At 41.4% G+C, this 22,549-nt stretch overlaps 2 protein-coding genes across 2 annotated transcripts in view; one reads left to right on the top strand and one right to left on the bottom strand.

Moving 5' to 3' along the window:
* Positions 1-5,121, bottom strand: part of LOC137299988 (uncharacterized) — a 31,453-nt gene extending 26,332 nt beyond the window's left edge. Inside the window, exon 1 of the mRNA XM_067969042.1 lies at positions 4,935-5,121. The gene's annotated coding sequence lies outside the window, so the exon portion shown is untranslated. The remainder of the gene's footprint in view (positions 1-4,934) is intronic.
* On the top strand, positions 5,104-16,049 carry ccdc43 (coiled-coil domain containing 43). Its single transcript, XM_067969043.1, has 5 exons — positions 5,104-5,319; positions 9,442-9,535; positions 9,780-9,915; positions 12,946-13,001; positions 15,423-16,049. The coding sequence occupies exons 1-5, from the start codon at positions 5,146-5,148 to the stop codon at positions 15,608-15,610; spliced, it is 648 nt and encodes a 215-aa protein (XP_067825144.1). The 5' UTR covers positions 5,104-5,145; the 3' UTR covers positions 15,611-16,049.
* The last annotated feature ends 6,500 nt before the right edge of the window (positions 16,050-22,549 follow it).

Here is a 22,549-nt window from a genome sequence, read left to right on the forward strand (position 1 = left end):
GAGAATGAATTTTGAATTATATATTAGGGTCAAGTATTGGGTGGTTGGTTCCAAGTTTAATACTGGTGATAGTGATAGGAACAATTGAAGAATGCATTATTTTTCCAATTTTAGCACCACTGCATGGCAGAACAACCACGGAGTTGGGTCCCAAACTAACTCTGAAAGGGAGTGGGGCAAGATCCCCTGGAGGAGGCAGTCTCATACCGCACTGAAGTAAAACTCCAGTGCAGCATCAAACCTTGTTTTAAAAAGTGCTGATGATGTCCTGGCACTCTTTAGACTTATCCAGAAGTTACTTAAATCCAAGGAGAGTGCTGATACTTCCACAACATTTAAATTTTGCAAGGCGAGGCAAAGGCGGGGGGGGGGGGGGGGGGGCGTGTGTGGGCGTGTGTGTGTGTGTGTGTGTGTGTGTGTGTGTGTGTAAGCACATATGTGCAGAACTCTCTCAGTCGGGTTAGGGTATGGTAGCATAGTGGTTATGTTACTGGACTAGTAATCCAGAGGCCTGGACGAAAATCCAGAGTCATGAGTTCAAATCCCGCCACGGCAGCTGGCGAATTTAAATCAATTAATTAATTACATTCAATTAATTAAATAAAAATCTGGAATTAAAATACTAGTATCAGTAATAATGGCCATGAAACTACCGGATTGTCGTAAAAACCCATCTGGTTCACTAATGTCCTTTAGGGAAGGAAACCTGCCGTCCTTACCCGGTCTGGCCTATATGTGACTCCAGACCCACAGCAATGTGGTTGATTCTTAATTGCCCTCTGGAATGGCCGAGCAAGCCACTCAGTTGTAAAATCTCGCTACGAAAAGTCATAAGAATAAAACCGGACGGACCACTAGGCACCGGACACGACAACGGCAAACCAAGCCCAGTCGACCCTGCAAGGTCCTCCTTACTAACATCTGGGGACTTGTGCCAAAATTGGTAGAGCTGTCCCACAGACTAGTCAAGCAACAGCCTGACATAGCCATACTCACAGAATCATAACTTTCAGTCCCAGACTCTTCCATCACCATCCCTGGGTATGTCCTGTCCCAACGGCAGGACAGACCCACCAGAGGTGGCGGTACAGTGATATACAGTCAGGAGGGAGTGGCCCTGGGAGTCCTCAACATTGACTCTGGACCCCATGAAATCTCATGGCATCAGGTCATACATGGGCAAGGAAACCTCCTGCTGATTACCACCTACCATCCTCCCTCAGCTGATGAATCAGTCCTCCTCCATGTTGAGCACCACTTGGAGGAAGCACTGAGAGTAGCAAGGGCACAAAATGTACTCTGGGTGGGGGACTTCAATGTCCATCACCAAGAGTGGCTCGGTAGCACCACTACTGACCGAGCTGGCCGAGTCCTGAAGGACATAGCTGCTAGACTGGGCCTGCGGCAGGTGGTGAGCGAACCAACACGAGGGAAAAACTTACTTGACCTTGTCCTCACCAATCTACCTGTCGCAAATGCATCTGTCCATGACAGTATTGGTAGGAGTGACCACCGCACAGTCCTCGTGGAGATGAAGTCCTGTCTTCGCACTGAGGACACCATCCAACTTTTTGTGTGGCACTACCACCGTGCTAAATGGGATAGATTCAGAACAGATCTAGCAGCTCAAAACTGGGCATCCATGAGGCGCTGTGGGCCATCAGCACCAGCAGCATTGTATTCCAGCACAATCTGTAACCTCATGGCCTGGCATATTCCTCACTCTACCATTACCAACAAGCCAGGGGATCAACCCTGGTTCAATGAGGAGTATAGAAGAGCATGCCAGGAGCAGCACCAGGCGTACCTAAAAATGAGGTACCAACCTGGTGAAGCTACAACTCAGGACTACATGCATGCTAAACAGCGGAAGCAACATGCTATAGACAGAGCTAAGCGATTCCACAACCAACGGATCGGATCAAAGCTCTGCAGTCCTGCCACATCCAGTCGTGAATGGTGGTGGACAATTAAACAACTAATGGGAGGAGGAGGCTCTGCAAACATCCCCATCCTCAATGATGGCGGAGTCCAGCACGTGAGTGCAAAAGACAAGGCTGAAGCGTTTGCAACCATCTTCAGCCAGAAGTGCTGAGTGGATGATCCATCTCGGCCTCCTCCCGATATCCCCACCATCACGGAAGCCAGTCTTCGGCCAATTCGATTCACTCCACGTGATATCAAGAAACGGCTGAGTGCACTGGATACAGCAAAGGCTATGGGCCCTGACAACATCCCAGCTGTAGTGCTGAAGACTTGTGCTCCAGAACTAGCTGCGCCTCTAGCCAAGCTGTTCCAGTACAGCTACAACACTGGCATCTACCCGACAATGTGGAAAATTGCCCAGGTATGTCTTGTCCACAAAAAGCAGGACAAATCCAATCTGGCCAATTACTGCCCCATCAGTCTACTCTCAATCATCAGCAAAGTGATGGAAGGTGTCGTCGACAGTGCTATCAAGCAGCACTTACTCACCAATAACCTGCTCACCGATGCTCAGTTTGGGTTCCACCAGGACCACTCGGCTCCAGACCTCATTACAGCCTTGGTCCAAACATGGACAAAAGAGTTGAATTCCAGAGGTGAGGCGAGAGTGACTGCCCTTGACATCAAGGCAGCATTTGACCGAGTGTGGCACCAAGGAGCCCTAGTAAAATTGAATTCAATGGGAATCAGGGGGAAAACTCTCCAGTGGCTGGAGTCATACCTAGCACAAAGGAAGATGGTAGTGGTTGTTGGAGGACAATCATCTCAGCCCCAGGTCATTGCTGCAGGAGTTCCTCAGGGCAGTGTCCTAGGCCCAACCATCTTCAGCTGCTTCATCAATGACCTTCCCTCCATCATAAGGTCAGTAATGGGGATGTTCGCTGATGACTGCACAGTGTTCAGTTCCATTCGCAACCCCTCAAATAATGAAGCAGTCCCAGCCCGCATGCAGCAAGACCTGGACAACATCCAGGCTTGGGCTGATAAGTGGCAAGTAACATTCGCGCCAGACAAGTGCCAGGCAATGGCCCTCTCCAAAAAGAGAGAGTCTAACCACCTCCCCTTGACATTCAACGGCATTACCATCGCCGAATCCCCCACCATCAACATCCTGGGGGTCACCATTGACCAGAAACTTAACTGGACCAGCCATATAAATACTGTAGCTACGAGAGCAGGTCAGAGGCTGGGTATTCTGCGGCGAGTGACTCACCTCCTGACTCCCCAAAGCCTTTCCACCATCTACAAGGCACAAGTAAGGAGTGTGATGGAATACTCTCCACTTGCTTGGATGAGTGCAGCTCCAACAACACTCAAGAAGCTCGACACCATCCAAGATAAAGCAGCCCGCTTGATTGGCACCCCATCCACCTCCCTAAACATTCACTCCCTTCACCACCGGCGCACTGTGGCTGCAGTGTGTACCATCCACAGGATGCACTGCAGCAACTTGCCAAGGCTTCTTCGACAGCACCTCCCAAACCCGCGACCTCTACCACCTAGAAGGACAAGAGCAGCAGGCACATGGGAACAACACCACCTGCACCTTCCCCTCCAAGTCACACACCATCCCGACTTGAAAATATATCGCCGTTCCTTCATTGTCGCTGGGTCAAAATCCTGGAACTCCCTTCCTAACAGCACAGTGGGAGAACCGTCACCACACGGACTGCAGCGGTTCAAGAAGGCGGCTCACCACCACCTTCTCGAGGGCAATTAGGGATGGGCAATAAATGCTGGCCTCGCCAGCGACGCCCACATCCCGTGAACGAATAAAAAAAAACAATTCTAATTTGCAGCCAAGCAGTATAAGCAAGACTACCTGACTGTAGCCTGGCATGGTGTAAATTAATGGTCTAGTGGAGGGTATACAGTATACTACGTTACATTTTTGAAGGTTAAAATATGAATGAAGATTAAATGTATTGTTTGTTGTGTTTAGTCCCCATTTCTTCCCCAAGCACATATATAGTCTACTGTGAATTTGATGTTATTTTTTCCTCAAAAAATTCAAATTATCCAGCAATACAAATTAAGAAATTTTAATAACTCAGCAAGGGGGGGGGTTTCTTTTATCAGTTCAAATTAACAGATAATCAAATAGCCTCCTTCTATTGCTATAAAATTTTACAATATCTATAATATCAAATACAATGTATGACAATGGGGATCAGGCATGAATGATGATTCCCCATTATCATACACTATGTATAATCAACATGCGTATGAAGTTCACATCCCCTTCATAAACTTAAATATTGTCCTCTCAAGTGAAGTAGTATCTAGACGTCTACTCCAAAATGCACCAAATAGTATCGAAATCAAAAGTTTCTGGGAATGGGGAGCATATCCCCAGATAATCCTCGAAAACAGATTATACTCATTTCTTGAACTGCCACAACTGCACCCGAAAGTGGTGAGTTAAGAGGGTGGCATAACATTCAAGGCTATCGGATTAAACGCAATTTTCCTCTGAATTGCAGACAGTGAATAAGCCAAATGAGCACTTTTATCCAAACAAAGAGCTTGCGCTCGCTTGCTTCCCCCTCCCCCGGTCCCCAGCGGGTCCCCTCCCCCGACCGACCCCCCTCCCCCGGTCCCCCGCGGGTCCCCCGACCCCGACCGACCGACCCCCCTCCCCCGGTCCCCCGCGGGTCCCCCGACCCCGGTCCCCCCTCGGCCCCCCGGGGGTCCCCCGACCCTCCTCCCCCGGTCGGCTTTAATCAGCGGCTCGCGCGCCTCCGCTGGCCGGGGTTTAACGGCCATTTAAAGGACCACAGCCCGGGCTCCGACCCGGGATCGGCTTCGCGGCTCAAATCAAGACTCCGGGGAGGTGAATGTTTAAAAATTGAATTTAAACCGTCGGGTGACCGCTTCCCAAACCGGGAACAAAGAGCCCGAGCCGCCGAGCCCGCCCGCTGTCCTCTCTCTAACCGTCTAACATGTACCTTTCGGCGCTGCTGACCGTTGGTTTATTCTGTCGCCCCTCCGCCGTTTGCTTCGTCCTTTCAGTTTTGAATCGGAATTTCAAACTTGGCTCCGCTTTAGCGCCAAACTCCAGCTACGGCGGCCGCTCGGGGGCCAAACGCTTGCGCTGCGGAATGTCCGGGCACATCCGCGGGCAGCTGCAGGGGCGGATCAGGCCCCCTCCCTGACAACATGGCTGCGCCCAGCGGTGAAGTGGCGGCGTTCGGAGAGTGGCTGAGTAAACGGCTGGAGGAGCTGGAAATAGATGAAGATGTTTACGGGTCGTACATAAACGGTATCTTGCGGGAAGAGGAAAACGAAGAGGAAAAGTCTGAAGCTCTTCAAAGCATATTATCCGCATTTATGGTGAGTGCACCACTGACCCGCGGCCGTGTGGGTTTCAGTCAGCGGTTGTACCCACCCATCCACGCTGTCTATTTTAAATATATTTACTCCAGTTAATAATTTTGCTGTTTTTACATATCTCCCTGTTAAAGTCGAAACTCATGCGTGTTTTTTTTTTGATTTGACATTAAGGTAATTTGAAGCGTTTGCTGTAATTGGACACGGAAGTGGCTAATTCTGTTACAGTACATGTATAAACTGTAAATATAGCCATGTTCCCTCACGTAGCTATCTAAACCATATTTGTATCGGAACAGCAAAACTAAATATTCTATCATATCGCTACTGAATTTATTGTCGTTTAATTTCATTTACTTCAATAGGTGTAAATATAATATATGTGGGGGGAAAAACATACTCACCCATATCCCGCCCGAAATTACACATTTATATCGTGCTGTTATTTCCCTCTCTTCCGAAAACTTTTGATTAAAGGCAAAAAGTTTGACTCGTCACACAGGAATGGTAATCACAATTGCCATCCTTCGCGGGTCTGTAATTTGTTTATTGTTTACTGTAGTGTTCAAAGTCATTGATTTAATTTCCACCGCTCCCATCAAAATTCGTTTTGGAGCTTTACTCGCGACCCATGATTCAAATTAACCATACGTTGATTACTAAAGCGACAGGGTGCTCTTAAAAACTACCCGGAAAAGATAAACATGGCGCCGTGTTGCTACTACGGTCTTATCTGGGCCACAGTTGCTGGTCATATTTATCGAGTCTGGAGTACCGTTGTACTAAAATGGATGACCCATGCAAGACCCATAAATCAAGAATGGAGGATATGAAAAGTCAAATCAAGGTTAAGAGAAATTAGGATTAGGGATAATAAGTCCTATCTACTGGGTCTCATCTTTGCTACAGACCCTATGTTGCAAAAGTGCGTTGTTGTGGGAAGTTCTGTCAGGAATAAATATCTACTTAGGGCCACAAGTTAATTATGCAGAGTACTAAAATATATAGATCATGGTCTATTCCATGTTCATGGAAGCAGACAATTTCATAATAGATAACCCACATTACTTTCTAGTTTCTCCTCATGCCCTCTTGGATCTGACCTCATCTATGAGTCCCAATTGCTGCTCCCCTAAACTCATTTCCACTAAGCTGCTGACCACCAACTTCACTTCCTGGGCCTAATATAGCTCACTTCATAAATGGTTTTCTCTCCTCAGCTACTGCCCCATCCCTTTCAAAACCACAGTGATCACCCCACTCTTCAAAAAAAAAACCACCCTTGACTTCTCTGTGCTTGTAGACTATCACCTCATACCCAACCCTTTCTTTCCTCTCCAAAAGTCATTGAACATGCTGGCACCTCTCAAATCTGTGCTCATCATTCCTGCAAGTCCCTGTTTGAATCTCTTTAATAAGAACATAAGAAATAGGAGCAGGAGTAGGCCATAAGGCCCCTCGAGCCTGCCCTGCCATTCAATCAGATCATGGCTGATCTTCGACCTCAACTCCACTTTCCTGCCCGATCCCCATATCCCTTGATTTCCCCTAGAGTCCAAAAATCTATCTATCTCAGCCTTGAATATACTCAACGACTCAGCATCCACAGCCCTCTGGGGTAGAGAATTACAAAGATTCACAACCCTCTGAGTGAAGAAATTCCACCTCATCTCAGTCTTAAATGGCCGACCCCATATCTTGCGACTATGCTCTCTAGTTCTAGACTCTCCAGCGAGGGGAAACAACTTCTCAGCATCTACCCTGTCAAGCCCAATCAGAATCTTATGTTTCAGTGAGATCACCTCTCATTCTTCTAAACTCCAGAGACAGTATAGGCCCATTCTACTCAACCTCTCCTCATAGGACAACCCTCTCATCCCAGGAATTAATCTAGTGAACCTTTGTTGCACCGCCTCTAAGGCAAGTATGTCCTTCCTTAGATAAGGAGACCAAAACTGTAAGCAGTACTCCAGGTGAGGTCTCATTTAAAGCCCTGTACAACTGTAGTAAGACTTCCTTACTCTTGTACTCCCAACCCCCTTGCAATAAAGGCCAACATGCCATTTGCTTTCCTGATTGCTTGCTGTACCTGCATGCTTTTTGTGTTTCTTATATGAGGACACCCATGTCTCTCTGAACACTAACATTTAATAGTTTCTCACCATTTAAAAAATATTCTATTTTTCTATTCTTCCTACCAAAGTGAATAACCTCACAATTCCCCACATTATACTCCATCAGCCACCTTCTTGCCCACTCACTTAACCTGTCTATATCCCTTTGCAGATTCTTTGTGACCTCCTCACAGCTTATTTTCCCACCTAGCTTTGTATCGTCAGCAAACTTGGATATATTACACTCGGTCCCTTCATCTAAGTCATTAATATAGGTAAATGGTTGAGGCCCAAGCACCGATCATTGCAGCACCCTACGAGTTACAGCCTGAAAGTGACCCGTTTATCCCTACTCTCTTTTCTATCCGTTAACCAATCCTCTATCTATGCTAATATGTTACCCGCAACCCCATGAGCCCTTATCTTGCGTAACAACCTTTTTATGTGGCACCTTTATCGAATGCCTTTTGAAAATCCAAATATACTACATCCACTGGTTCCCCTTTATCTACCCTGCTAGTTACATCCTCAAAAAACTCTATTTCCCTTTCAAAAAACCACACTGACTGCCTAATCATATTATGATGTTCCAAGTGCCCTGTTACCACTTACTTAATAATGGATTCCAGCATTTTCCCGGTTTCCGTCCCTGCCACAGAACAAAAATGGCCGTACCCAAAGTCACAAAGGGCATCCTCCATGACTGTAAGCATTATCCATGCTCGTTTTCCTCGACCTCTGCATCCTTCAACACTTCCAACCACACCATCCTCCTCCAATGCCTCTCCATTGTTGTCCAGCTCAGTGGGACTGCCCTCGCTTGGCTCCACCCGTACCTATCTAATCAGAGCCAGCGCATCTCCAGCAATGGGTTCACTTCTCATCACTGCGCTGTTACCTCTGGAGTCCCCAGATGATGTTGAGCTTCTTGGGTGTTATTGGAGCTACACCCATGCAGGAAAGTGGAGAGTATTCCATCACTCTCCTGATTTGTGTCTTGTAGGTGGGCAGAGGCTTTAGGAAGTCAGGAGGTGAGCCACTCGCCACAGAATACCCAGCCTATGACCTGCTCTAGTAGTCATGGCATTTATGTGGCTGGTCCAGTTGAGTTTCTGGTCAGTGGTGAACCCCAGGATGTTGATTGTGGGGGACTTGGTGATGGTAAAGCCATTACACGTCAAGGATAGGTGGCTAGGCTCTCTTGTTGAAGATGGTCATTGCCTGGCACTTGTGTGATGCAAATGTTACTTGCTACCTGGATGTTGTTCAGCTCGTGCTGCATGCGAGCATGGGCTGCTTCGTTATCTGACGAATTGCAAATTGATCTGAATACTGCAATTATCAGCGAACCGTTCCACTTCTGACCCTACGATGGAGGTAAGGTCATTGATGAAGCAACTGAAGATAGTTGGGCCGAAGATAGTTGGACCTAAGATGCTGCCTTGAGAAACTCCTGCTGCAATGTGCTGGGGCTGAGATGATTGGCTTAGATGTCAAGGACCATCACTATTGCCTCATGTCTAGAATTCAGCTCTTGTTGTCCACGTTTGGACCAAGGCTGTAATGGGGTCTGGAGCAGAGTGATCTTAGTGGAACCCAAACTGAGCATTGGTGAGTAAGTGCTGTTTGATGGCACTGTTGATGACTCCTTCCATCACTTTACTGATGATTGGGAGTAGGCTGATACAGTGGTAATTGGCTAGGTTGGATTTGTCCTGTTTTTTGTGGACAGGACATACCTGGGCAATTTTACACATTGCTGGGTAAATGCTGTACTGGAACAGCTTGGCTAGGGATACGTCTAGTTCTGGAGTACAAGTCTTCAGCACTTCTGCAGGATATTGTTGGGGCCAACATCCGTTGCTCATAAAATAAAATCTTTACAAAAGGCCAAACTAGCTTTGAACCTCGTACATGAGCCTGTATTTGTTAGTCTTGAATTCACTGTTAATTTTTCCTCTGAAGCAGGCTGTATATAAATCTGCAGTTCTACCGTTGTCATTTCTTTCAGGATGAAGATTCGTTAGTAATCATTTGCAAAGAAATAATTCAAAAGTGGTCTGAGACCACAAACAATATCACAGCTAAAGAGAAAAATGTTGAAGGTAAAGATCAGGATAATCTCAGATGTCCAATATTTGCTGTTCTGTTTTTTTGCATATTTTAAATGCATGAAGTCAATAAATTGGGTGAGTATGCATCATAACTATGTAGGATATTTGTTTTATTCATATAAATGTTAAAGATTGTTATGAAGATAATATCAGAAGGAAAAACCGTTGTTTCTTTTGGTATTCTAAATATAAAAGTTTAATATCTAACTGGAATTTTTCTGTGTATGTTTTTAAGATGAAGTACACGCCATTGCAAGTATGATTGAGAAACAGGCTCAGATTGTTGTGAAACAAAAAGGTGCTTCAGAAGAGGAGAAATCTAGGAAAGCTGCAGTTCTTGCACAGTATGCGAATATAACTGATGAGGAAGAATATCCTTTGTTTTCTTTAGAGGAAGAATTGAGAAATTTTCAGTGGAATAATTTTACTACCATGGATTTGAAAGCCTAGTCTTGCACCTTTTCCATCCTTCCCTTCCTGCAAAAGAGCAATAAATTAGCACAAACTTTAATTTTTTGGAGGGGGGGGGGGGGGGGGTTGAAAATTTCATTAAACAGCACTGTGATGGGAGACCTCAATTTAAAAAAAAATATAGAAGTATCTTAAAAAAAAGTGTGAAAGATACTTTGAAAAGAAGGAGCATGAACATGTAATGATCATGAAACATTTCACAGGTGGTGATATTACTGCAGTACTAGGCCTTTCCTACTAATGGCAGTCATCATAACCTTTTAATGGGGTTTTATTAGTGTTGCTGTGTAATTGATCTCTTAGAGGTAAATGGAATCAGCCAATGTTGTCTTTGTTAATACTTCAGCCTGTTAGGGGACATATCTGCTCAGTGCTTCTGCTAACTGGCCTGACACAATTTTACAAACTGTGTTGTTCTTCTTCATCTGAGAATTAGTGCACCAAAACATTGCAGACTGATATGCCACGACTTCTTATCCTATAAGAATGAAGGAGAGGAACTTCAATGATCAGAAATAACGTATTTAAAACATAATTTAAAAAAATTTCTGTATTTTTACAAAGCACGCGACACAAAATTAATGTCTTTCAATTCCTGGCTAACCTGCCTCCCTCAACCAACATCATCAAAACATCTTTTCTGGTCACTCATTCAGTTGCTGTTGAAGCTTTGGCAGCCATATTTCCAATATAATAAAAGTGACTGCACTTCACAAGTAGACACTTTGGGATGTCTTGAGGATGTGATGTCCCACATCAGGTTCCACGTGTACGCTGATGACACCCAGCTCTACCTCACCACCACCTCTCGATCTCTCCACTGCCTCTAATTTGTCATGCTGTTTCTCCGACATCCAGTATTGGATGAGCAGAAATTTCCTCCAATTAAATATTGGGAAGACCAAAGCCATTGTCTTCGGTCCCTGCCACAAACGCCATTCCCCTCCCAGGCCACTGTCTGAGGCTGAACCGGACTGTTTGCTAACTTGGCATCCTATTTGACTGTGAGCTGAGCTGAGCCTCCGACCCCATGTCTTCACCATCACCAAGACTGCTTACTTCCACCTCCATAATGTTGTCCGTCTCTGGCCCTGCCTCAGCTCAAAGCCTCACCTATGCCTTTGTTATCTCCAGACTCGACTATTCCAATGCTCTCCTGGCCAGCCTCCCACCTTGCACCAATCCAAAACTCTGCTGCCCTTATCCTAACTCGCACCAAGTCCTGTTCACCCATCACCCATGCTCGCTGACCTACATTGGCTCCCTATAATGGTCCGGCAACGCCTCGATTTTAAAATTGTCGCCCTTGTTTTGAAATCCCTCCATGGCCGCGCCCCTCCCTATCTCTGTAACCTCTTCCAGCCCTAAAAGATCTCTGCACTCCTCCAATTCTGGCCTCTTGTGCATCCCTGATTTTCATCTCACTACCGTTGGCAGTTGTGGCTTCTGTTGCCTAGGCCCTAAGCTCTGGGATTCTCCCCCTAAACCTGTCCGCCCCTCTTTCCTTTGATCCTTGAAGCCTATCTCTTTGACCACAATTTTGGTCACCTGTCCTAATATCTCATTACGTAGCTCGATATTAGATTTTGTTTGGTAACGCTCCAGTGAAGTGCCCTCACCCTCAGGATGTTTTACTACGTTAAAGGCGCTATATAAATGCAAGTTGTTGTTGATGAGGTGCTATTTGTAGTGTTTGTTGGTCATATTGCCCGTTGTTATGAACGGAATCTTTGTGGTATTTATATAGTAATTTATTTAAGAATAATTCTCACAAAAACTGAATTTAGGATCCAACTGCAACTGTAGAAAAATTAAATATTGGGAGACTTAGTTTCGATTAAGGTTCGATATATTGTCTGAAATTACTACTTGTTCCAAACACAAGTTGATAATTGTGATCTGGTAAAGCAGCTGAATTAAATACTGTAAACCGCTTTTTTGGGATTCCAATTAAGGTAGTGATAGATACAATAGCTGACAGAATGAATCATCTAACAAGGTTCTTAACACTGTTGGGTAGCATTAAAATTTCCTTCCAGTTCACTCAATTTCAGAAGATCACCTACTCCCATAAGCTTAGGAATAGTAGCCTAGTGGTTATCATAGCGGACTGACAGCCCACTGGTTCGAGTTCAAATCCCACCATAGTAATTTGTGAAATTGAATTCAATAAATCTGACCACAAAAGCTGTCATTAAAAACCTATCTGGTTTATTAATACCCTCCAAGGAAGAGAACATGTGACTCCAGTCCCACACAATGTGGTTGACTTTTAATACCTTCAGGGCAACTAGAGATGGGCAATGAATACTGCCTTGCCAATGTCTCCTACATTGCAAGAACAATCACCGAGGGTGATGCCTACGTTTCCTGCACCAGCTATTCTTGTGATATGAGTGAGATTGCCAATTTGTGCCAAACTTTGGGTAGATTTCTGTTGTTGACTCAAATCCACTCGGAATTGGGTTGAAATTGACCAAACTAACATCACGTTACATTTCATTTCACTAGACTACATTTGGTTTTAACCCATTCCCCAGGGATGAAGGGACTGCATGTTAATTCACTTATTCACCTCGCCTGTCCATTTATTTTCTTTCAGCAATGATCCTCTTGAAGTTACTTCCTGATTAGGAATGATTAAATGAGGATGTGTGATGCTACTTTTAGTTAATTCCCGCTTAATAAAAAACACACAACAGGCATGTGGAGGAGGGGAAAAAAGAATCCTGCATTTTTTTTTGCAGGTGGGGTATAAGGGTGGATCTATTAAATTAAACTTGGTAGAAGTCCGTATGCAGTTGATATCATATCCGATTGCTGTGACAACAGCCGTGTGATCAAATCAACACTGTCAACCACCAGCTCATCATCTGTTGATGTTATTTGTTACTCACGGCGTAAACTTTTAGTTTCTTTAACTTGAGCACTGAAGACGATGAAGCCCATGGAGCAAGTGGATCATTTAACTTTGATAGTGATAAATGTATCCTTTTTCCAATGCATTCATTTTGGTATAAGTGGTCTCCTATTGATTGCTAAAGTTACTTTGGTCATCTTATTCTTAATGGGCAAAGAAGTTATGGCTGTAATACTTCAAAACTGTGCAAAGTGTCAAAAATGACTTGGTCTATTAATTGTACTTTTTTGATTAAAATTCGTTGCACAAGTTATTAAAGGCTTGTGTGAGGCAACAATGTTGGTTCTGTCTACATTTGTTAAGCAGCCATTTTTAAAAGGTTTACAATTATTAGATATTGGGTAAATTCATAATCTTTTAAAATGTGTTTAGTACTCTAGCATGAGTTACAAAAACAGCTGTTGGTATTTCAAGGCTGTAACAGGTTTTGTGATTTATTATTCAAGCTTCTCAACATGTTCTAATCTCATAACACCCTCTAGTAACTGATCAATGAAGAGGGCTAAGCTTTGGGTTACTTTTTTTGTTGCTGTGATAGGCTACCCATTTGATATATCTTGTTTATGACTCTCATTAATAGATATACTGGTCTGTAACAGATGCGTGTTTTTTTTCTCTGATCTTAAGAGTCAACTTAAACTTTTAATATATATATAAAAATTAATTTATAAAAATTGAAAAAGTCAGATGGAAAAGAACTTTCTTATTTGCTATTTTAAAAGTCAGATCTATACAATTAATGTAACTGTACAAACCAATCTTGGACCATTCTAGTTTGCTTAAACCTGAAAAGACTGTTCAGTTAGAAAAGGCTGGTAATATTATTGCATGCTGATAGCTATTTTTTGTGCAGTCGTCCAAGATAGCAATAAGTTCTTCATTTGTACAGTTATGCATTTCATGGCTGTAGTCATTTCATGACATGACATTACATCAGGTACGCCTCCCTGCTGTTGGGGCCCCAGGATCCCATTGGCCCTTGTCCTCAGATTGCTGCTAGCCTCCAACATCATTGAGTCTACAGCACAGAAACAGGCCATTCGGTCCAACTGGTGTATCCCGGCGTTTATGCTCCACACGAGCCTTCAACCACCCCTCTTCATCTAACCCTATCAGCATACCCTTCTATTCCTTTCTCCCTCATGTGCTTATCTAGCTTCCCCTTAAATGCAACTATGCTATTTGCCTCAACTATCTTTGTGGTAGCAAGTTCCACATTCTAACCACTCTCATATGAACATACGAATTAAGAGCAAGAGTAGGCCATTTGGCCCCTCTGGGTAAAGAAGTTTCTCCTGAATTCCCCATTGGATTTATTAGTGACTATCTTATATTTATGACCTCTAATTTTGAACTCCCCCACAAGTGGAAACATTTTCTCTACGTATACCCTATAAAACCCTTTCATTATCTTAAAGACCTCTATCGGGTCACCCCTCAGCCATCTCTTTTCTAGAGAAAAGAGCCCCAGCCTGTTTAGCATTTCCTGATAAGGATATCCTCTCAGTTCTGATATCATCCTTGTGAATCTCTTGCATCTTCTCCAATGCCTCTATAATCCTTTCTTTAATATAGAGATCAGAACTCTGCACAGTACTCCAAATCTGGTCCAACCAAGGTTCTATACAAGTTTAACATAACTTCTCTGCTTTTCAATTCTATCCCTCTAGAAATGAACCCCAGTGCATGATTTGCCTTTTTTATGGCCCTGTTAACCTGCGTCGCTACTTTGTGATTTTTGTATTTGTACTCCTAGATCCCTTTGCTCCTCTACCCCATTTAGACTTTTATTATCCAAGCAGTATGTGGCCTCCTTATTCTTCCTACCACAATGTACCACCTTACACTAATCTATATTAGCTCATTAGCATGCTAGTTTACTAGTTCCTGAGTTCTGGGACTACAACTCCTAGCATATGCAATCCAATTCAGTACACAATCCTCTGAAGCAGCAGAGACTCTAGAATTGTAAGTATCACAAACCATGATTCAGGCCCTAGACTATCTAAGCAACCCCATGAAAGATCTCCCAGTATTTATATAAAATTTACTAAAAATGGGACACTCTGATAGGACTGCTACTTTCACTGTGGGCACTTTGGGTGCGGCGTGGCCATCTGTTACCATTCACTCACAGCCTGACATTACTCAGGCAGTAAATTTAACAAGCGGTGTAAATGCAGAAAACTGAAAATTACATTTGATGTTGTGTTTGACCAGCAAGCAACATCAAATCTATTGGAGCAGGTTAAATTGGGGATGTGACCCCCAGGTATTTTTATGAAAAAAAATCTATGCAGACACATGAGGGCAAGTTCTGTTCTGTTATGCTTTTTTTCATAGCTCATATTTTTTGCTTCTTCCAATTCTCTTTTCTCATAATATGTAGAAAGTAGTAAATAAGACTTTTAATCATGGAGAGAAATTATTATTGTGGTAGTTACCTGAATGTCAGTTAGTTGGAATAATTCCTTAATTTAACTTTAGCTCTTTTCAAGAACACAAATGTTGAGGCTGTTCTTGTTGCAAAAAAAGCAGAAAGGGAGAAGGCTCGGGGAGATGCACAAAAGAAGAAGGAGCAAGATAAACTACAGCGAGAGAAAGACAAGCTTGCAAAACAGGAAAGAAAAGAAAAGGAGAAGAAGAGAACGCAGAAAGGAGAACGAAAACGGTAAAGATGATATGAAAAAACTAGTAGACTAGGATGTGAAGATGTTCCGAGGCGCAAAGTTTGCATCGACAAGTAAATATGAACTGTGCAGCATCAACGATTTATTTTGGGGGGAGGGGATGCTTTGGTGACATTTGGAAAAAAATCTTCATAAAAAGCCAAATTTTTCCAGTGTATTGTGTCAAAATTGAAAGTTCAAGGTCACTACATATTAAAAAAAATTAAATATGTCTTTTGTTCATCATAGGCTATACAATTAGGTATTTCAAATTCTTAATGTGTTTCAGTTTGTATTGTAACACTTGCATGAAAATAGCCTACAAGGAGGAAACTAGGAGTTGTTGAAACACAAACATGCTACAGCGGAACCCCTTCAGTGAAGGAAGATTTTTGTTCATTTGATGAAGTGTCACTTAAGAATAAAGGATTTTGTAGAGACCTAACATTGCTTCCCTTTTTAAGACTTATTTTTTTATACTAGTCTCTAGATAGCGTTAACCATTTTTGACTGAAATTAGAACATCACTTTTATTTTGGTTTTTTGAGGGATGGTGTACTTCCAGCACTGAAACTGAAAACATCTACTGAAATTATTTGAACTATTATTCACTTTAATTGTATGCTTGGGAAAATAAAGTATTTTTCATTGTAATTCATAAGAATAAAAGGCAAATTTGTCACCTTGTAAATACAGTACTCATTCTTCAAATTAAGATACTTTGCAAATAGGGTACTGTAGATTAAAGGAAGTCACTGACAGCTGTTCCTTTTTAAGAGAGCAATTTTCAACTAGAACCCATTTAACTACCAATTGCTTTCCTTTCCAGCAGAAAGTAGAAAAGAATGCCCTTCTGTTGTGCTGAAATAGAAACCTATAGCTTGGATTATAATTTGGTTTGGGTCTTCTCTACAATGATCACAAGCTAAAAATATTAGAGAGGCAGCTTTCATTAAGTAGATTGAGTATTCTATGATTTGAAATGTGACTTTGATAATGGCCTACAGGACTAACAGTTAAACTGTACTGTAGTTTCGTAGTATCTGGATTGCATGGGATGCCCGCCGCATTCTCGTGTCTGCTCCAAAAGGCAGTAAATACTATATTGTTAGACCAGTTATGTTCAAAGACTAATCAATTTATTAACAAAGGTAAGACACAGTAAGTTAATAATGGTACAATATTAGAAAACAAAGCCAGAATCAGTCAACGAGAGATAAAAATGTTCAAAGAATGAATTACACAACCTGATAATCCGCAAGACTTGGATACGAGACTTTTGTAGACTTCGTGATGCGATGACATACATGGGTAATGTGACTTCTAAGTCGACAGTGTGAAATTTGAATTTAAATAGAACACAATAAACCAAATGGTTCGAATAATGAGAGTTAGTAACAGCTGTGACCATGTAAGTACAAGTTGCTAATCAAACTGGAGAATGACGGTGCACACAAGAAAAAAAGTTAATATCCCACAAACCATCTTATTCAGAGGAGCAGAAGATGGAAAATGTAATCTATTGTATGTACCGTCATATGAAGAAAGATCATCTACCCTGAAGGGTTTTAGCTCTCCTAATGAGCATCCTCCACACATTGTTTGAATGGTCTAGTATGTTTTCTGGGAAGACATTTTGCTTCAGTTCTGGTTTGCTGTTTTACAGAGCTAATAAAAAAAAGTTATGGCAATAAGTGTATCAAACAGGTAGTGCACGCTAGATGCATGACTTGATATTACTTGTGGATTTGCCATGTCGTGTCTCACATTATGTAGTTGAAAACGCTCTCCCTTACCTATGTCTATTGTCTTTGTGACGCTGCTTCTCCCTATCTCTTATTCAGCTTCTTTCCTCACTCCTTTCTGTTCCTTCCCGCGCCTGTTTTCCTTCGTTACGTTTGGGTGTTGGGTGCGTGATATGACCGGAGCCGCTAAGAGCTTAGGCAAAAGTTTCCACAAGCAAATGGGTGCTGGTTAGGCAGAGGATCAAGTTGTGTGGGCCATCAGTCACAGGAGGAATCCTTCCAGAGCTGTGCAGCATGGAGTCCTGGGTGAGGGAAAGGGTCTGAACATGGAAGATAGTAACAGAAAGCAAAATGGGTGGTACTCCAGCACTCTTGGCTAATGTCTGGTCACACGAAATCACACCTCATCTAATTCCCTACTTCTTGTCACCATGCCCAGGCTCCTATAACCCCCATACCTTATCCTAGGTCTCACACTTCTGCAACCTACCCTCAACCTCATTCCCATAGTCTTGTACCATCCTACATCACCCCCACAGCCAGGGGGAGGGAGGGGACGGATGATGTGGTTGGGGAATGCAGACAGGGAGTTACTGTAAAGAGGAAATAAAATGGGGTAGGGTTAGCCTGGAAGGGGCAACTTGAAGCCAGGATGGGGAGGGGTATGGGATTGGAGCAACAAATTTAGCCAGTAGGGGGAGGGGAAATAGTGGGCTGAAACATAGTTCATGGTGGACCCAAAATCTTGCTCAGCGGCAGTGTTTAGGATCACAACTGGCTGGGGGTGAGTGGTTTGGTTTTGAAGTTGCCATTTGGGGGCTTCGATCTTGTGTATTGTGGAAGGGTGGTTTACCCAAGAGGCAGGTGGTTGGGATTCCTGTGTGGTCAATTAGATGTTTCATTAGTTATGGCCCCATTTTCATCATTTAGTTCTGTGACATTACATTTACAACTCCGCTTACAGGTGCATTACCGTTAGAATCTTGAAAGCACTCACCATTTTTAATACATACTAGGTACAGAAGGCTGAGAGGGAGCTGTTGACCAAGTCAACTTGTTGACAGATGCAACTTGCTTACCTGCTGGCAGCGAGTGTAAATTTCAGTATGGTATTGTTTAGTAAATTCTTTGTTACTAAAATCGATGAATTATTCCACCAGAGCCTGGCGTGGTTTCCCACGAACCTCCACCATCCACAGCCAGAATGTTGAAAGGTTGAATATGGTCAACTTTGGACTACAGTGGGGTGGTGGGGGGAAGGTATGCGGCTGTATCAAAAAGTCATTACAGGACTGAAAGTAGGCAGAAGAAGCAAGCTTATGGGGTTATTGCTGGGTAGAAAGAATTAGCATCTGAGAAAAACCCACCATTGGGAGTAGAAGACTGGACATTGGGTGACCTAGACAGTGTTTTTAAGAATCAACTGCAGACTTCTTTAGTACTTCTTGAAGCTTTCCAAGGCTATCTCAATGATTCTCCAAACGTGATATGAGAACGTTTAAGCAAATGCTTTTGAAGATCTAAGGAAAAATAAGAACTATTGAATAAAGTCATGCAAATACAAATATATTAATTCCTTGTTATGTTGTTTGGACAGCTGTGTCAGACATCCATGTCCGTTTGTTGCAAGCAATAGCTGAAATCAGATTAATTTGTATAGACTGCCTATGGAAGAACTTATACCAAATATGTTTGGTATCAAGCCATCGAGATATGATGGGTAGCTCAGATATAAAGGTGTTAAACACGTGTGTCCAATTGCCTGGAATCCTTTACAGGTAGTCTTGCCTTAAATTAGTCTTTGTTGAGAAGAAATTGTGCAACAAAGGGACACACTGAAGGCTGTTTTTGGCACATATGAAATCGAAAACCGGGCTTTAACGTGAGTCAATGACCATGCAGTAAAATTAGTTTGTAGAACCCAACAGACATTGAAATATTGTCGAGAATGGTGATTAAATTTGAAACTGAATCTGGTGACTTTTTTTAAAAAAGCATAGTAACTAACATGCATAACTGCTATTTTTATGAAATCTAAGTGATAATCTAAATAACTACTCTAAAAATTCTGCTGAAAATTCTGACTAAAATTGAAAAACATAAATCCTGTAAGACCACTGTAAATCGATTTCAGTGAGAAGAAACAGTGAGTAATAAAAGCCCAATACTATAGCCATTGCAATTAATGGACATAACAGATAAAAAACTTCAGTAAAAAGTGGGAGCTAACAGAGCTGACTACACTGTCTGTGACAGTGAAAATGAAATGTAGATGGGTGTCAAAAATTTGCGGTGGGGAAGGTCACATGTTGCATCTGGCACCAAGGTTTCATAAGGTACATTCTCCCCCAAAATGTGCACGGTTGCCTTAGCGGCCTCGTCAGGGATTTTCCCTTATGGCATCAGACTGATTCTCAGTATGTTGAGATTGAACAAATAATGATCAGTCTGATTAATTGGGTCTTAATGTTACTTCTGTGGTAAAACTGGACTTAAACTTATTTTTCTTTAGCTAAAGACTTTCCATTTTGTCAATTACAATTTTCCTATCTTCACATTTTAAATACCAATTGGATTTTTTTCTATTTGTGAGATTTGATGATTATAGGGATATAACTTTTTGTCCAGGTAAGTTAAATACTCCACTATTGTACAATTTCAAAATCAAGATTAATAAAAGAAATTAGATCAATATTTAATTTATTTAATGTCATATTTTCAGTAACTTATACAGTTCAGTAAAATATATCAACTTTTAACTTAGGGAAATCAAAAATTTCACATTTTCTTTGATACAAAGTCAACTTCTTAAATATTAATTTTGGAACTTGGGTTAACTTCTCATTTATAAATGACATTGTTTCAAGTAGTTACTACACTTTTTTTTAAACGCACAACCTTCTGTTGACTCCTCATGAGATAACAATTTCAGCAGTTGTGTATTACATTACCAAGTATTTCACTGATCACATAAAACATTTTAACATCTAGGAGGTTTCTCATACTGTATTCCTGATCAATTTATCAAGCATATGACAAAGATATGTTCCTTTCATTCATTAATCTAAACTAGCATTCAATTCATAAACTCAAAGGTCAAAGAATTCTAGTTCCTGAAGGTAATCGTACAACACAAATTATCATTTAAAGATATCTGATATATCACATTTATTTTGACATATCTTGACCTAGCTTAAATATAATTGAAGACTGCATTAAATGCCTTCCGGATAACCTCAAGATGCATTTTTAAACAATATATTTGAAATTGATTTCAAGAGAAATTGTTTAAACCTTTCAGATATTTCATATTATTTTTGAAATTTATTCAATTCCTTTGTCAAGTGGAATTGGAAGAAATCTATTAATCATTTCATGACATCCATTGTAAATCATTTCAAGGTACAGTATTTCTAAATGACAATTACGCTGGGTACGGACAATTGAATTTGGGTATGGATAATTGAATTTTGGAGATATCTCAAATTTGAATCTCTTAATGAGTTGCTGACTTTTCAATAGTAATCTTAGACTGAACATCTCAATCATTTAATGTATCTTTAAATGATTTTAAGGTAGTTACAAATATATTCGATCAATGAATTTGAGAATGAATGACAATTTAGCTTGCCATATAATATAGCACTAAATCAAGTACAATACCGTCAAGTCTAGAGCAATTCACTTCAGTTACAAGAGTTAAGTGTTCTGCTAAAATTACTAAACATCTACTATTGTGTCTGCTACTGACATAATATCAAACTTGTTTGCGTGGGCACATTTATCAGACTTAAATCCTCTAGATTTCAAATTAGAAATGCAGAACAGCTTACTGTTTCAATACAAAAACTTTGAACAGTACCACAGATCTACAATATGGAAAATAAGCCACTAACTTTTATAGGTTGTACACATTATAAACAAGTTGCCTCAGATAACTACATTCAACAAAACATCTGTAACAATTAGAGTAAATTAATATACTTACTAAATGTGGCATATCAGCATTAGTTAAAAATAAGTGTACACTTCAAACTTAGTAAATGCTAACAATACACTTCAAATACAAAAAAAATTCCACCAAATCATTACATCTAGACTGTTGAATAATGCATTATTTCTGTAGCTTTACTACAGAAATACAACACATACTGTAGCTAGTACAACATCCACTGCAAATATCCTTAATAATAAAATGTGATTTCCATACTAAAAATAATACTTGTCAGGTTTTTGTTAATGAAGCAGTATTCCTTGTAACAAAGAGATATTGTTTTGAGTTTGGAAAAGTATAGACTTTATAGTACCTTGCATGCTTCATTTTACAAGGTTTTGTACCATTACATTTAGGTAGTTTTTTGTATTCCTATTTCCTTTTCTCTGAAAATGTTTTTCTTGCTGAAAGTTATCTACTGCTTTCTGTGATTAGCATTATTAAAATGCTATTGGTTAATGCATATAATTATGTTTTGTAGGTATTTGTTTAGTACAGAATCTGTTATTCTATTATAGTATATACCAACACAATTAATTGTGGGCTATCAATTACATCATATAATGCCATCATGTAGCCTCTCACTACATAGGCACAAGTAAACTTGTCTAACATCAACAAAAATAATTGAAACAATCTGAAATGATTATTAAACTGTTGTATAAATAAAACATGCATCAACAAACAATGATATATGAAATATTAACCACTCATAGCTCCCCGATAGCCTAGTGGCTAAAGCCATTGCCCAGTATAGCACTAAGCCATACAGACTAGAAAGCCCTAGATTCCATTCCAAGTCTATGCTGAATTAGCAGGTCTCAGCCACAGTAGCACTTGGGGTACCACTCTATCCTCTGGGTTAGGGATGGGTTCCTGCTCCTGATCGCTTTCCAGTGACCTGTTCCAGAAAGTGTGTACGTGGACATTAGGTGAGAACAAAATCAGGCTTTGCTGTGATGGCCTCACAATAAACTAGTCTGCTAAAACTCTATAACTAGACTCACACATGAAGAGTGTTACTTGGGTGAGTTAGCGGAGGGCTGCTGTCTACCATGGAACTGTATTGTAGCAAAAGCTAGCAGTTTCAGCAGACGAAGGGGTGAAAAGAGGGATGAATTTGGAAAAAAACTCATAACTCTAGGAAAAGAAAACTCCTAACAATATGACTGACTGCCTTGTACTTGTCAGTGTGTACCTTATGTC

This window comes from Heptranchias perlo, chromosome 30 (assembly GCF_035084215.1).
Source record: "Heptranchias perlo isolate sHepPer1 chromosome 30, sHepPer1.hap1, whole genome shotgun sequence".
Classification (NCBI taxonomy): Eukaryota; Metazoa; Chordata; class Chondrichthyes; order Hexanchiformes; family Hexanchidae; genus Heptranchias; species Heptranchias perlo.